Genomic DNA, 14,159 nt, shown 5'->3' with positions numbered 1-14,159 from the left:
GCCATTACCCCTCATCCTGTTGCTTTTACCCATCGGAAGAGGCTGACCCCGACTTCACCACAACCTCCTTTCAGGTCATTGTAAAGGGTGATGAGGTGTCCTCTGAGCCTTCTCTTCTCCAGACTGAACTACCCTAGTTCCCTCAGCCATTCTGCATAGACTGGTGCTCCTGACCCCTCACAGCTTCGTTGCCTTTCTCTGAACATGCTCCAGGGCCTCAATGTCTTTCTTGTAGTGATGGGCCCAAAACTGAACACTGTACTTGAGGTGCAGACTCACCAGTACTGAGGTAAGCTGGAACTCAGCTGTCACTTTTCAGAGCTCAGCCACATGTGCTGTTCTCCAGGTGCCTCTGCACACAACGAGGCCATTGGATGCACAGCCAGTCAACAGTTCATGGACTTCACCAGCAGAAGATCACAGCCATCCCCCACCAGTGAGCCCCTCTGCTCCTCACTGGCCTTGGCCTTTACCAGCGTGGTTTGGGGCCATCAAAACAAGCTGTGTGCTGGCACACACCTTGGAAGAAGATTAACAGCTCCAGGTTACAACACCAACTCTCCCTTCTGCCAAAGTCTCAAATATTTTGAACTTAGATCTCTAGTTAACGTGACACGGTGCTCCTCTTTTGACTTTTCTGTAATGGCTAACCCAGGCTTGCTGAAAGGCAAACCAGAGGAATTTGTGGGTTCATTCACTCATGAGTGCCTTCTTCATGAAGAGAGACCTTGTCACAGGGGATGGAAGAGAGATGCCAAAGGAGCTGGCCACTTCACACTGCTGCACTGCAACCACCATGTTTACCATATAATGAGTGCTAAGGGGCACACAGCATCCTCGTGGCCTCTCAGCAGACAGTGTCTCAGAGGTGCTGTGTTCCTGCACCTGGCAGGGATCCTTGCACTCACTGTTCCAGCTGTACGGGAGCAGTGCATTATGAAAACCACTAATAATAGCACAAGGCAGGAGAGGTCTCACAAGGGGAAGTCATAGCCCAGCTCATAAGGACTGTGACAAGAAGGGGTGATGGACAACTTCATGGCTTATGAAAAGAAAGTGCTTCCTGTTTATGTGGGATCCTGAGAGGCTGCAGTTCTTCCTTCTCTTTCATGAGCCCAAGCCTACTGTTTCTTCACTTTTATAGCCCTGTCTTTTCTTAATTTGCTTTTCTTGGTATACAGCTGAAGAGACAGAGATGAGAAGGGGATGCTGCCACGCATTTGTTTTCAGCTGCACATCATAGAATGAGCTTTCCTGCCCAGATCAAGCTATTGTCTGTCAGCAAGCAGCAGGTAGGTGAGCATGCTGAGAGGTCACGGCCACGTCTGTAAGTGCTCACACATTTGAACCCTTGCCAAAGCTCAGCACTTACCTGCTATGCAGACATCTTCCTGGGAGAAAGCAGCACGAGACAGGTAAGCAGCAAACTTGTGCCCACTGATCAATTTATACAGTACCTCAAGTCTAACACACGTTGCTAGTGTGCTGTCAAGGAAGCGAACACAGAATGGATTAGGAATCCTACATGGGGGGAATCTTTTCCTAAAACCAAGTTACCATGACGTTGTATGAAAGCATTTAGCTTTAAAAGACCAGTTCTGTCTGAGAACCAGCAAAGGTGCCCTTTACTTATTAAGATTTATTAGGCAGGCTTCTTTGAGCATCATTTCTTGCATACTAGGCACAGACCCAAGAAAAAGCATTGCACACCTCAGAAGGGAGTGCTATAACCAAACACATGGTGCGGCCCCTCCCGCTGCAGATGGTTTCTCAAACACCCCTCGCACAGCCACATGTGCCCCCCAGCTCCTGTGTCAGCACAGCACCTGCTAGTACTAGTTCCTGCCATCCCAGGCCACCTCACAAAGCTCGAGTGTCCGGCCGGGCCGCTCCTCCAGCAGGGAACAGGGCGCCTCAGAAATGGTGAGCATTCTTCCAGTGGAGCGTGGCCAAGAAACGTTTCCTAATGCCTTGCTTTCCTGCTCTTTGTACCCCATGTGGCCTGGATTTGCATTTTGCTTGCCTCGGGAAAAAGAAAGATCATTGATACGTCCTGTAGCAGCTGCAGAATTACGGCCACAATGGAGGCAGTATCAGCAACAGTGCCCTCAGTGTTTGCAGCTCTCAGGCACACAAGCCCTTCTTCAGGCCCAAATCAGAAGCAAACCTCAAATTAACTGCAGGTTTGGGACAACTGCTCTGAGCTTAATTCAGTGCATTCAATCAGACAATTCGAGAGAAGTCTGTTTTCCGGATTAGCTGTCTGTGACCCATGTAAACGATGACTTGCTCACAGTTATTCCGCATCACCTGGCCCATCCACTTCTTTGCCTTTAGTTCTCCCTTAGCCAGGGGAGAATAGGGGACAGAAGGTAAGTCTGTGCCCTTTTAGAGACAGCAGAACAATGCTATCTCTCTGGAGGAGTGGGGCTGCCATCTGGCTATATCCAGACAGATGCAATCGGAGCCCAACACATCAGCAATGCAGGGCAGCACCGCCCCAGGAGATAAGAGAGGTAGAGCCGTGGAGGAATGCACCCAGACCCAGCTGTGCAGGTGCCCTTGGGAGCAGGCTGGCTGAATGATTTCTCCCCTCAGCTATCCTGTCCCCTCACGGGGACCTGTGTATCTAGAGCCAACACCGTTCTCCCAGATGGCATACAACACATTTTCTTGTCATAAGTGCCATCCCCAGCAGGCTCCCTGTGGTTACTGAGGCCTTGGCTAATATGAGGAGTGGCGTCACGATGTCGGTCACAAGCTCGAAGGCTTTTGGACGACCAGGAAGTTTCCTGAAGACATCTCTTATGCATTGCTGTTGCATTAGGTTCGGAATTCCTCCTCAGGTCACGGGCCCACCAGTCTGGCTGGCAGAACGCCTCTGGAGCCATTAGGGCACCCTGTGAAGGAATGCCTGTCGCTGTGCCCAGTGATCATCCCCAGGACGAGGGCAGGTGGGGGCAGCACCTAGGGGAAAACAAGAGACTGGAAAAATGCCTTGAGGATGGCAGGGTAAAAAGAAGCCATAAAGGTGTCATTAGCAAGCCTAGCAGATTTAGAACAATGCCAAAGATAAGGCAACCCAGCCAAAACAGATACCAGCTTCAGGGCTCTAGGAGAACAACAGCCCCAAACAAAAGGCAGAAAGGTAGGGCAAGGTGGATCTACAACACAGCCCCAGACACAAGAAGCCTGCTGGAGAAAGAGATTATCTGGAAGCTTTACTCATGGAGGCAGAGAAACTAATGGGCAAATACCTGAGGCCGCTTCTCCTTACACAGCAGTGTAAATTTACCCAGGTTACATGTGAAGAGATTAAATTTAGAAACACATGCACGCACATTTACTATTTGAAAACAACTCCCCAGTTGCTGTGTAACTTTTAGAGGAAAAAAATAATTTTGTTTCAAGAAACTGTGCTTGCTGTCACCGCAGTCTAGTTCTGTCCCACCACTGGAGATGAGTCCACTTGTGAGCTAAGGTGCAGTAATCCCAGGACAGAATCATAGAAATCAACTGAGTTGGAAAGGGACTTTAAAGATCAAGTCCACACCTCTGCAATGAGCAGGGACAGCTCAGTCAGGGTGCTCAGAGCCCTGTTCAGCCTGATGGGGATGGCCCAGACAGGTGGGCAGTGCTGCAGAATTACACCCCAGAAGGTGCCAAAGCCTGTTGGGCCATGGTGCTGGCATAAAGGAAGATTAAGAAGCAGAACCAGAACCCAGGACCCTGCAAGCCTTCACTTATCCCTAAAGCATCAGTACTAAGGCACTCCATTGTTTCTCATCTCTGCCCCTCCCCAGTACTTTTCTCTTGCATGCTAAGCTCCTAGATTGTGCAAGGTGCATCCTCTTACTCATTAATTCACATCAAGAGCGTTTTCCCAATAGATGTGTCAATTCCCTGCAGCACTAAAACCATCACAGCTACTAGGATCATCTGAGTTCACACCAATCATGATGACTGGCCTGTCACATTGTCTCATTTCACAGGGGCACACTTTGTAACCCAGTCACTGTGCACACTTCTTGCTCTGCCATATAGCCTGCGTTCCTGGGCATCACCCATGGTAACAGTGAGGTATGACATCAAAAACCAAGTGTTAAAGGTTTGAAGGTTGTTTTTAATGGTCAAGCATTTGTCATTTCTCCTTGTACGGTTTGGGATTCATGATACAAAGAGAACATTATACAAGGGGTGCATGCAATGGCAGGCAAAGCACCAGGTGCAGCTGAGAAGTGTTTTCTCTTTAGGCAAAGACATAAATGCAGAGGGAATGGTGCTGGGAATCACCGTGAAGGCCCTGCTTGTGTATGGGAGAGTTTGCCCCAAGTTATCAAGTAACCAGACTGACATGGCTGTCCAAACTCTTATTTCTAATGACTGCAAACCAGTAGCAACTGTTTCCAAAGGGAACAAATAGTGATACCGATGTCCTTCCTCAGCCCTGTCTTTCTCATCTCAGACACAAGTGGACTTTACTTTCAAAGAGATGAGGGGCCACCAGTCAGAAAGCCACTAAAAGGCAGCCTCATGCTGGAACCAGCAAGCAACTTCAGGGAAGAAATCCTGGTCCTGAAAATCAGCTGTGTCTATGGCATCATTCATGGCTTCTTCCTACTGCTGCTCTTTTCCTCTCCTCCGTGTGCACCTTCACACCTTTTCCTTCTTCCTTTGGGTTTTCCTCCCAGCCGTGGGACTCGCTGCCCTGTTCCACCTGTCCCACTCCAGCTCCGCTCCTGTGAGATCGTCTGACCACACGCACAATTCACTGCTCTGCTGTCTCACTTCACCATGGCCTCAGGCACACACACAGCAAGTCCCTGTCTCTCCAGGGCAGCAGCTCCCCCTGCTCCTCGCTCTCCATCCTTGCTTATGCTGCCCCCTTTCCTGCCTTCTCTGCCCTGGGGCAGCAGTGGATTTGCTCCAGCGGCACGGCACTGCACAGCACCGGCCTGTGGGAGCAAGGGGAACTACAGCAGAAGGTCAACAAAACCCACACACAGCCTCAGCCTGGGAACGCGCTCGGGCCAATGTCCCTTACACAGCACCAGCCAGCAATTCGTGCACGTGTGAGAGTGCACGAGAAGCGGGATGAGGCGGGCAGCCAGGCCTCAGATCCCCCTCTGTAACTTAATCTGTACAACCAAGACAAGCAGACATACTGTAACACGAGCAGACAGATGAACAAGTGAGACCAGTGCAGCAAACGGCCTGTCGTGTTTGCTGGACTAGGCAGAAACCAAAGCCAGGCTTGGACTACTGCTAAACACAGCATGTCAGCACTCGGTGACTTTTTTGGGGACAGGCTGCAGGGGAAGCGTTTTCCTTCACGTTTCAGCTTGTTAAAGTGTTGCCAGCTCAGTGGAAGTGATTTACTCTGGATGGACGCGGCGCTGCTGTCGGACTGATGAGTTCAACAACCGACAGACACGGAGAGTGAAGCCCTAAATAAATCACAACAGATGGAAATACTGTTAGCAGTTTCATAATTTAATGAAAAAGTACTTGTAAAAAGGGGACATCTGAAAAAGACCGAGTCCATCTTGGAAAATTGAATATATATATATATTTATATATATAAAACAAAATGCAAAAACACAAACAAAAAAAAATTGACAAATAAGGTTAAGAGGTAATACTTCAAACAGTTAGCCACCGAACACACAATAAAAACTAGCAAATGCACTTTGGGAACAATACTTGAGAACTACACGACCAAGGGCTCCTTCATATATCTATTAAAATCATGTAAAAATTAGCAAAACCATTGCCCAGGCGGGAAACAACTGAGTGAATGACCCCAGAAGAGCAGAAACGTTGAGTTTTGCTGAAGCACCATTTTCCTCCCCTCCACCACATGCTTCTGGCCACACAATGACACGAACGCTCCGCTCACCTCCCAGTGCAAGCTCCGTGCAATTCTGTGACCAGTAAGAGGATTGCTAATAAATACTGAAGGAGAACTTAGAGAATCAGAACCGGAATACAAATGAACAGACATCTGTTTCCTTATTCTGAATGGCCCATGGCTTAGAACACAAAGCATTTCCCGTTGAAATAAAATATGTAAAACCTAAAATGCTACCGCATATTTACACCAAAAGAAATAATTTTGAAGATACAGCTCTAGAAAGACAAATTACACAAATATACATAAAATCAAGAAGTGGGGGCGGGGAAAAATGATGAAAAAAAAAAATAAGATGCGTGAAGCAAATAGATTAGAATTGCCAACTATACTGGGTTGTATCTTTTTATTATTATTTCACTACAGAAAAGTCTTCCAGCCCTGACCTGCTAGTCCTATTGCAAGTAGACTTCAAGAGATTTGCAAGAGATTTCAAAGGTTAAACCAAATCTAAAAACATTGCTGCAATTTCCTAAACTAAAAGCAATAAATTAAGATGATGAAGGAAAGCAAAAGCCATCGTTTGGGTTCTGCATAGTCATCTTTACGCAGGGTGTGAACCTTCCTGGACAAAATGAGCCCTGTAGGGACAGAGGGTGCTGCAGGTGGCTGGAACATGCAGCGTGGCTGAGAACAGCACGGTTGCTTTGCCTGGAAGAGAAGAAATCTGTCTCTATTTGAACAACAACAAAAAATCCCGGATCACACACACAAACCAGAAAGGGTTTCCCCTTGTTTCTCGCTTCCTCCACGCTGGTTGAAATTTAAACACCAGTTAACAACTGGTTTTAAAGCACATGCAAAAAGCTTTAGTTTGGGAAACAGCAACTGATCCAGAGGTCGAAAAGCAGCCGAATGGAACTATAAATTTTCAGCAATAAAAAAAACGTACTCCAGATGACGGGTGGCTAAAATTTTACAGTCCTGGATGCCAGAAGCAGGGCTCTTCAGCCCACATTTAGGCAGCTAGGGCTGAAAATCTGTGCCTACGTAAAAAGTTCAGACAAAATTATTTCTAATTCAGCTTATTTTAAAAACACCAGGTACAAATACTTCTGGACATTAAATCTCAGTTTCAAGAGGAACCTGGCATCACCGGTGATTGCCTAAATGTAAGTGTCAAATAGCGTTTTTTCTTTGAAGTAGTACATCTACTTTTGTAAACACTATCCACAAAATTAGCCATCTGTACTTGTTAGCTGGGTAAAATATTTACAAGTGCATCCCACAACAAGCAACTATGTACAGAGATTAAAAAAAACTTAAGTACTACAAGTTGTATATTTACAAAATAAGCAAATTATTGTGAAGAGAAACACAACCTTCAGCAGGAGCAGGGAGCAAGGGCACACCCAGAGGTCAGCAAGTTTGGCAGCACCAGCGACACTTGCTCCTACCTCCGCAAGGAGCCTGCAGACACCCCTGTGGCTGCAGCCCTCCCGCAGGACGGAAGGGGACCGTCACTCAGTAGTTGCTTGGGCCTGATCCAGCAGAGCACACCGGTACGCCCCCGGGGAGCTGAGGAGTTCTGGGGGAGATCAGAGGCACTCAGCACAGGGGTAACTCTAACACGTACCTAAAGTGCCTTGCTGGATCAGAGCCGCGCTGCGGGCACCATAAGAACGCGGTCTCAGTGTCTCCATTTGCAACACGCCTGAGCAATGCAAGGACTTCTCTGATGCCTGTCCACCGCAAGACTGACATGAGGTGGACATCCGGCCTTGCACACGTGCTGGCAAGGAGGAAGCAGTTTCCTGAATTTATGCAGGGATCAACCACTTCATGCTTTCCCAGATGTTCAACTCTAACAGAACCCATCATTTTCTTGGTGACTTTGCAATAGCTCGGTTAACATCGCAAAGGCTGCAAGCCAATCCTCAGTTGAACAAAACTACTCTGATTTCTCTCCCCTTCCCATCTCCTGCTGCAGTTCTTACTAACGTAGCTCCCGTGCTGTGTTCTGGAACCTGTGGATGCTGAGCTTTGCACTGGTAACACCGGAATACACAAAGGCTGAGTTACCCCGTGGGGGCTTCTAATCACCTTTGCACCGAACCGTGAGAAATCATATTCTTTTTGTTTCTATTGTGACACTCTCTTCCAAAGTCCTTACTTGGGCTTTCTCTCTCCGAGCTACTCCGTCTTAACCTCATTTGCTCTTTATTTTCATCGCTTTCCGCCTCAGAGTCACTCAGCTCCAAGTCGGGACAGTAGCCGTCATTGTCCTGGTACGGGGCTCCTTCGAGCGCCTGCTTGCTCCACAGGCGATCTTTCGCTGCAAGCCTTCTCGTTGGCTTCTCACAGCACCTCAAATCTTCTGTTGTCCTCACCAGACTGTTGGTGGCCTCCTTAAAGGACCGGCTAAAGTGTTCGATGGTGGATTTCCTAAAACCACTCTGGCTGGCCAGATGAGCCGTCAGCACAGACTCCTGTTCGAAGGGCGTCTGGCTGGAGCTGTCCCTCTGGCTCACGTCGCCGGTCCTGCCCATCAGGCCGTTGGATTTGGCCACCAGCCGCGAGCCGTCCTGCTGCAGCCGCCCGTTCCCAATGGAGGACTGTCCGTGCAGAGCAGCCTGCAGAGCCAGGGGCTTCCCTGATGGCTGGCCCCGGTGGAACTCCGACACCTGCACAAGGCCGGGCTCTTTCGCCTCGCCACGAGGCTTGCCAATCCCTCCCGTCACAAGCAACCCATTACTTCTGGTGTCGTGCTGATACCTGGAGTAAGATTTGGCTTTGATTTCAAACGGTTCCTTTGACACGGGCACGCTCCTTTTGCTGTAAACAGTGCTGTTGTTGTCAGGAGAGAGCGGCCTGTTGCCAGGCTTCAGCGAGTTATTTCTGCAGTCTCCTAGAGCTGATTTGGGCATTTTTAACTTCAGGGTGATCCTGGGAGGTGGGTAGAACAGCGTGTTCTCTAGTGCACTTGTCAGGGTATGGCCTGCGTGAGGAAAAGATGAGGGAGCAGAAGATGAGAAGACTTTGACCAAAAGAAAAAAGAAGTAATCACTTCTTTACCTGATGGGTTTCACAGACCATGAGAAGGTCACTCAGCAACAAGCAAACAGTGACTGTGAAATGATGTTAGGACATTAAAGAGAAGTCAGGCTACTGAAAACAGCTCCAAATCACTTAGCAGTTCAGAATTGAGGTATGCACTTTAGAATTTTGATTAAAAGACAACAACGTGCCCTTTCATGGGGCTTTAAGCCAGTGAATTGAAGCAGTTTTGAGACACGACTGAAGTAGTTCCAACACAACTATAAAAAGTTCACATCCAGCCTTGGACAGAGAAAAAACAACGCTTCCAACTGAGTTGCACTTTGGACTTAGTTCAGCTCTCTGCTTTGTTTTATAAAATTCTCTGTTTTTAAACTCTTTTCGCTCCAATATATTAGTCACTGCGATATAATACACTTGCATCACCATTGCAAAATAGCTATCAGAACATTCTAACAAGCTTTAGAAAGCACTTGGCTTTGTCTTAGTGGACATTTCTAATGAAATCTTGTTACACAAAACCAAAGTGCTTCAGAGCACTGCTGCTTCCACCACGCAAGCCTCATCTGAAACAGTTAAACAAACAAACAAACAAAAAGCTGTCAGTACTAACAAAACTTATCCATGTTTCAGGGGTAGAGAAGAAACACAAAGGTTTCCCTCAAAGTTGGTTATGGAAAACACAGTAAGTATCCTCCTGAATGAACATCGAGATTTCTATTTCACGTTGCAGAAGCAGTTACCTTCCCATTAAAAAAATAACTGCATTGTAATATATACTCTTCCTCTTTCCAAATCACAGAATATCCCAAGTCTGAAGGGATCACCGGGTCCAGCTCCTGGCTCCACACAGGACCACCCAATGCTGTGTTCCTCATTTCAGGACACAGATTTAATAAAAATTAAGGGCAGGGTTTGTTTTGGTACGTCAGTATTCCAAAGCAGTTACTATGTGCTGTTAGAAACAAGAGTGCTTAAACTCTTCTTGAAGCAAAAACCAGAGATCTCCATCAGTTTGTTTCTGCTACCTGGGTGTCACATTAATTGGAAACTAACAGCCATCAGGAGCATCTATGGAATTAGAAGAGATCCAGCTTAAGAATTTAAAAGATCAGTGCTTGTGGATGTTGTTAAATTAATTAATGGCATATTTGAAGAAAGTTTTTAAAGGCAGCTGTCAAACGTTAAAACACTGAGCAGGAATCTAATGGGATCTTTGTTTTCAGATTGTTTTAATAGATAAATATTTTACGTTCATACGATTACCTGCAGCAATTTCCTGATTAATGAGCTGAACTTGCAAATTGAAGACCTGTTCATGTACTTTACTGTGAGACAGCTTCAGTTTCTCTCTCCTGCTTACCATGTAGCAGAGATTTCTTACCTACAGAGAAATAACAGGAGACTTAGTACAAAATTAAAATGAAAAATACGGACTTGGAAAAAATATTATATGAACAACAGAATTTAGAAACACTGTGAGCAAAATCCCTTGGCAAACACCTCATGGATATTACTGAACATATGTAACTATGAATATAAAACAAATCCTGTATATTTTTTTTCTAATTGCTGGTTTAATGAATGCCTTGAATACGTTTCATGAAACAGCAGAATATATTTTCATCCATAAGAACAGAAAGGGAACACAAAATTCCAGCCAAAGGAAAAGCACACGATCCGTACAGCATGCTTGTTTGTTAGCCTGCTTCCACCACACACTATGCTGGGGATCTCACTGCAGTCAATACTCAGTTCTCGCAGAATTTCTTTGCAAAATACTTCACAGAATGATTTTTAACAGCTACTTTAGGTTTGTTTCTCCTAGGATTACTGCTACATTAGAAAGTAATACTTTTAACAAAGCTATTCGATAGAGCTAGCCTGTTTGGACTGGAATTAACACGTAGATCACCCCTACAAGAACACTGCAGCTTCTTGTGCATTTTACACATTTTTGTTGACTCATTCAGCAGTTTATTTTCAGACTCCATGGCAGTTCCAAATAGTTCTGCTTTCACTGTTTGAGTTAATAGCAGTATTTCCACCTAGCATAACAAACACAGGAAGAGGTGAAGAAAGTTGTGACACAGACTGAAAGAACCTGCAGAACACAGAAAGCAGCACAGGGGCTGGCTGAAAGATATTTGCCACGTGTACTTCCCCCAACACTTAATTTGAGCTGTTCAGAAACTAAAGCCTCTCTCCCCCGAAAGGAAATCCCAAGATTCCCAAATTTATGTTCACCCCAAGAGGTATCTGAGCAGGAAATCTTACAGTGTGGGAAATTCAGAAACACTGAGGTAGATATTTCAAACAATGAAGCCCCTCCACTTCAAAGTAAGCGCATCCATTTCAACACAGTCAGATGTAAACCAAGCACTCTTCCAACAAAAAGGAAAAGCTTCAAATGCTTTCTTGAAAGACGGAAAGCAAACAAAAAAGTAAACCTTCCATTCAAAGCATGTTATGTGTGTATATAAATGTATATATATATATATTTAGATAGGGACCAAATTCCTGCTCTCAGTTTTGCTCAAAGTCTCCCATCTTTTCCAAATGCTGGCTTGCTGATAATCTGGTAAAGAGCCAAGCTGGATACTGGTAAAAAGATAATTTCCTTTTCACTCTACTCAGGAAGGCCACAGGCAGTGCTAGGCTTGGTGGGCTGTTTTCCAACAGCTAACCAACTGTAGCACCCTGAGCAGCTATGTGCAGGTAAGGTCTCCAGTTTAAGAGCATGAGATGTGATTCAGTCCTCCCTACCTAGGGCTAGCTGACAACAGCACACTGTCAAATAAGGGAGGTGAGTAAGAAAGCCTGAATCAGGTGTCACGGGAAGCTGTGTGAGCATAAGCCAGCATCCTTCTTCACATGTGGAACCAAAAAGTCCCTGCTGTAGTTAACCCAGGACTTCACCTAATTGCCTTCTAACTATGAGGGTGAAAAAGTCTCTTTCAAGTTTTGAAGAATCCCAAAATATGTTAAATCACACTCACCAAAGAATACTTGGTGCTTTACCTAGGCAAATTCAATTTACACTGAAATCAGAGAGTCAGTTCTCAAGTATGGCCATTGTGCACGGAATCGCACGTGTTACATTACATAAAGGAGAAACCTCTAAGCAAGGCAGGAAGAGTGGTATTCACAGTGCATCTCTCACTGAACTGAAAAGGGAGAGCTCCTGAAAGTCTCTGCAACATGCAGTGTACCATCAGAATGGAGTTCAAGGCCTTACCTTTTTATTATTATTATCTCATAAATCATCTCCCTGTGCTTCTCCTATCCCCACTTTTGTCCAGACAAAGCTGCTGCTCACTTGCACATAGCTTTTACCAGTTAAGATTCTTACCCTCTCTAGGTCCTGCCTCAAATGCATGAACATCCTCATGCGAGTATGAATGCTATCTTCTTTTGGCTGCACCAAGCCATTTTCTTCATCCTCCTTGGGAGGAAACAATGGTTTGTTAAAGTTACTTTTCCGCTTTAGTTTCCAGTAATTGTAGATGAAGTCTACAGCAAGTTTAGGGAGGCCCAGTTCTGCTGCAACATCCTCCACTTTAACTAGTGAGTAAAACTCTTCTTCCAGCTCTCGGAGTTTCTGGGCTCGCAAACTGGTTTTCTCACTCTCTGTTTGCTTCGGATCTGATATGCTTTTGGGGTGTTCATCAACATCAGGCAGCGAATTCTGTTTGTTCTTGCTGTGCTTTAGACAATATGACTTGAATTTGACCTCATCCCCATCGTCCAGGATAGTCTTCATCTCTAAGCTATGCTCAAAGGCACAGGTGACATGAAAGGCAGTGATGCAGCTTTTCACCGAACACTACAAATGGAAGACACAAAACAAAAGCTCAGTCACCAGGAGTACTAACAAACTAGGAAAAAACCACCACAATTACATGAAACTTGGTCCCTACAAAACAAAATTTAAGTACCCTGAAGAAATACACTCATTTTCTAAGCTGGAATCACCGGATTTGTTATTTTTTCGTCTGTGAACGGCATTCAATGAAAAGATCAATTTCTGATCCACATGCTAACTGCACTCAATGCATCTCAGCCTTATTCAAAGGAAGGCAATTAATAGAGACTTCTAGCTCTCTATGCTTGAGTGCTTAGGGAACTAATTTGTTAGCAACTATGATGAAATAGGGAGCTATCCAACAGTTGTGTTTATTGAAGAAAATTAAAAAACCTAAAATTCCCCATCTCACAGGCTCAAGAGTCACAGGAAGACAAGTACATACCTGAATGCAAGCACCAGTTTTCAGTTTGCATAAACTACACACTAAAGCCCATCGACTTGGTGGAATGTGAGAGACCTTCGTTATCGGCTCCATCCTTTCTGGGCAAGCAATACTAACCTGAAAACAAAAAACAGCATGGAAAGCAGTTATCAAGGCAGTAAAACTCTCCACCAACACCAGAAGTATGATCGCCATCTCTTTCATTCAGAGATCTCTGCGAGCTCATATTTCATAACAAATGACTTTAGGAGATTCCACGTGAAGAAAACAATATTGTGGGATGCAATTACTTTAACCTGGTGGCTAAAAGTCGTAATTTTCCAGAACATTTTAGGCAGCTGCAGCATGCCTTGTTATGAAACATTTAAGAGACTGCAGCAAGTGATAGCTGAGTTTATTCCCTTTCGATTCTGTCCACCTATCTACTGTGATAGAAATCAGCTGTCTGTCGTCCACACCAGGAAACTAAGACTGTCCTCTATAATCTGGACACCAAAACAGATGTGAATTATGTCCTTAGTCATCCCCGAGATGCTCCTGAACAACAGGACTTATCCAAGGGCAGAAGTCAGCTTGGAGTGATCCACATGGAGAAGCGGGCCAGTGACCAAATGGCACGTGGCAGAAGACTTCTGGGAGATAACTGCTGTGCCCCAGGGATGCCAGTTTCCAGAAGCTTGGCTTTTGGATGCTCACATAAAGAACAAACATCTTTTGAACATAGTGGTTGTATGCTACCTGACTGAAACAGAAAAACAGCACGTACTGTGGCTAGAAAGATCTCCATGCTTCTTGAGGACAATTCACCTATTTTGCCAGCGGTGGGATAGAGGCCTCTTTGCAAAGGTACTTCAGCTAACATCTGATGCACGTATTAATGTTAAAACCTGCTTAATCCCTGATGAGGAAAGACTTTGTTTCAGCATACCTCCTCTGCAAGGTAGGCATATCCAAAGATAGCAATGCTACCTTTACCAAGTGTGAAAGTCCAAGTTGCTATT

The 14,159-nt window shown here is 45.5% G+C and overlaps 1 protein-coding gene and 1 long non-coding RNA gene across 3 annotated transcripts in view; both read right to left on the bottom strand.

The window, feature by feature from the left end:
* Window positions 1-119: 119 nt before the first annotated feature.
* On the bottom strand, window positions 120-1,938 carry LOC136053184 (uncharacterized). The gene is made up of 3 exons (XR_010622602.1): window positions 1,827-1,938; window positions 1,373-1,485; window positions 120-519 (listed from the first exon to the last, which is right to left on the bottom strand). It is a non-coding gene; the product is annotated as an uncharacterized LOC136053184 (long non-coding RNA).
* A 5,682-nt stretch (window positions 1,939-7,620) lies between these two features.
* The window catches only part of JADE3 (jade family PHD finger 3), a 57,617-nt gene continuing 51,078 nt past the window's right edge, over window positions 7,621-14,159 (bottom strand). For both annotated transcript variants that reach the window (XM_065741216.1, XM_065741218.1), the window contains 4 exons: window positions 13,159-13,275; window positions 12,261-12,734; window positions 10,175-10,292; window positions 7,621-8,849 (listed from right to left, as the gene is read on the bottom strand). In XM_065741216.1, the coding sequence (XP_065597288.1) occupies window positions 7,951-8,849; window positions 10,175-10,292; window positions 12,261-12,734; window positions 13,159-13,275 (1,608 nt within the window). In that variant the 3' untranslated portion in view covers window positions 7,621-7,950. The remainder of the gene's footprint in view (window positions 8,850-10,174; window positions 10,293-12,260; window positions 12,735-13,158; window positions 13,276-14,159) is intronic.

The sequence above is a fragment of the Cyrtonyx montezumae genome, unplaced genomic scaffold (genome assembly GCF_038088225.1).
Source record: "Cyrtonyx montezumae isolate F1298 unplaced genomic scaffold, pur_monq_1.0 scaffold_3, whole genome shotgun sequence".
Lineage (NCBI taxonomy): Eukaryota > Metazoa > Chordata > Aves > Galliformes > Odontophoridae > Cyrtonyx > Cyrtonyx montezumae.
This window is presented reverse-complemented; position numbering and strand designations above follow the sequence as displayed.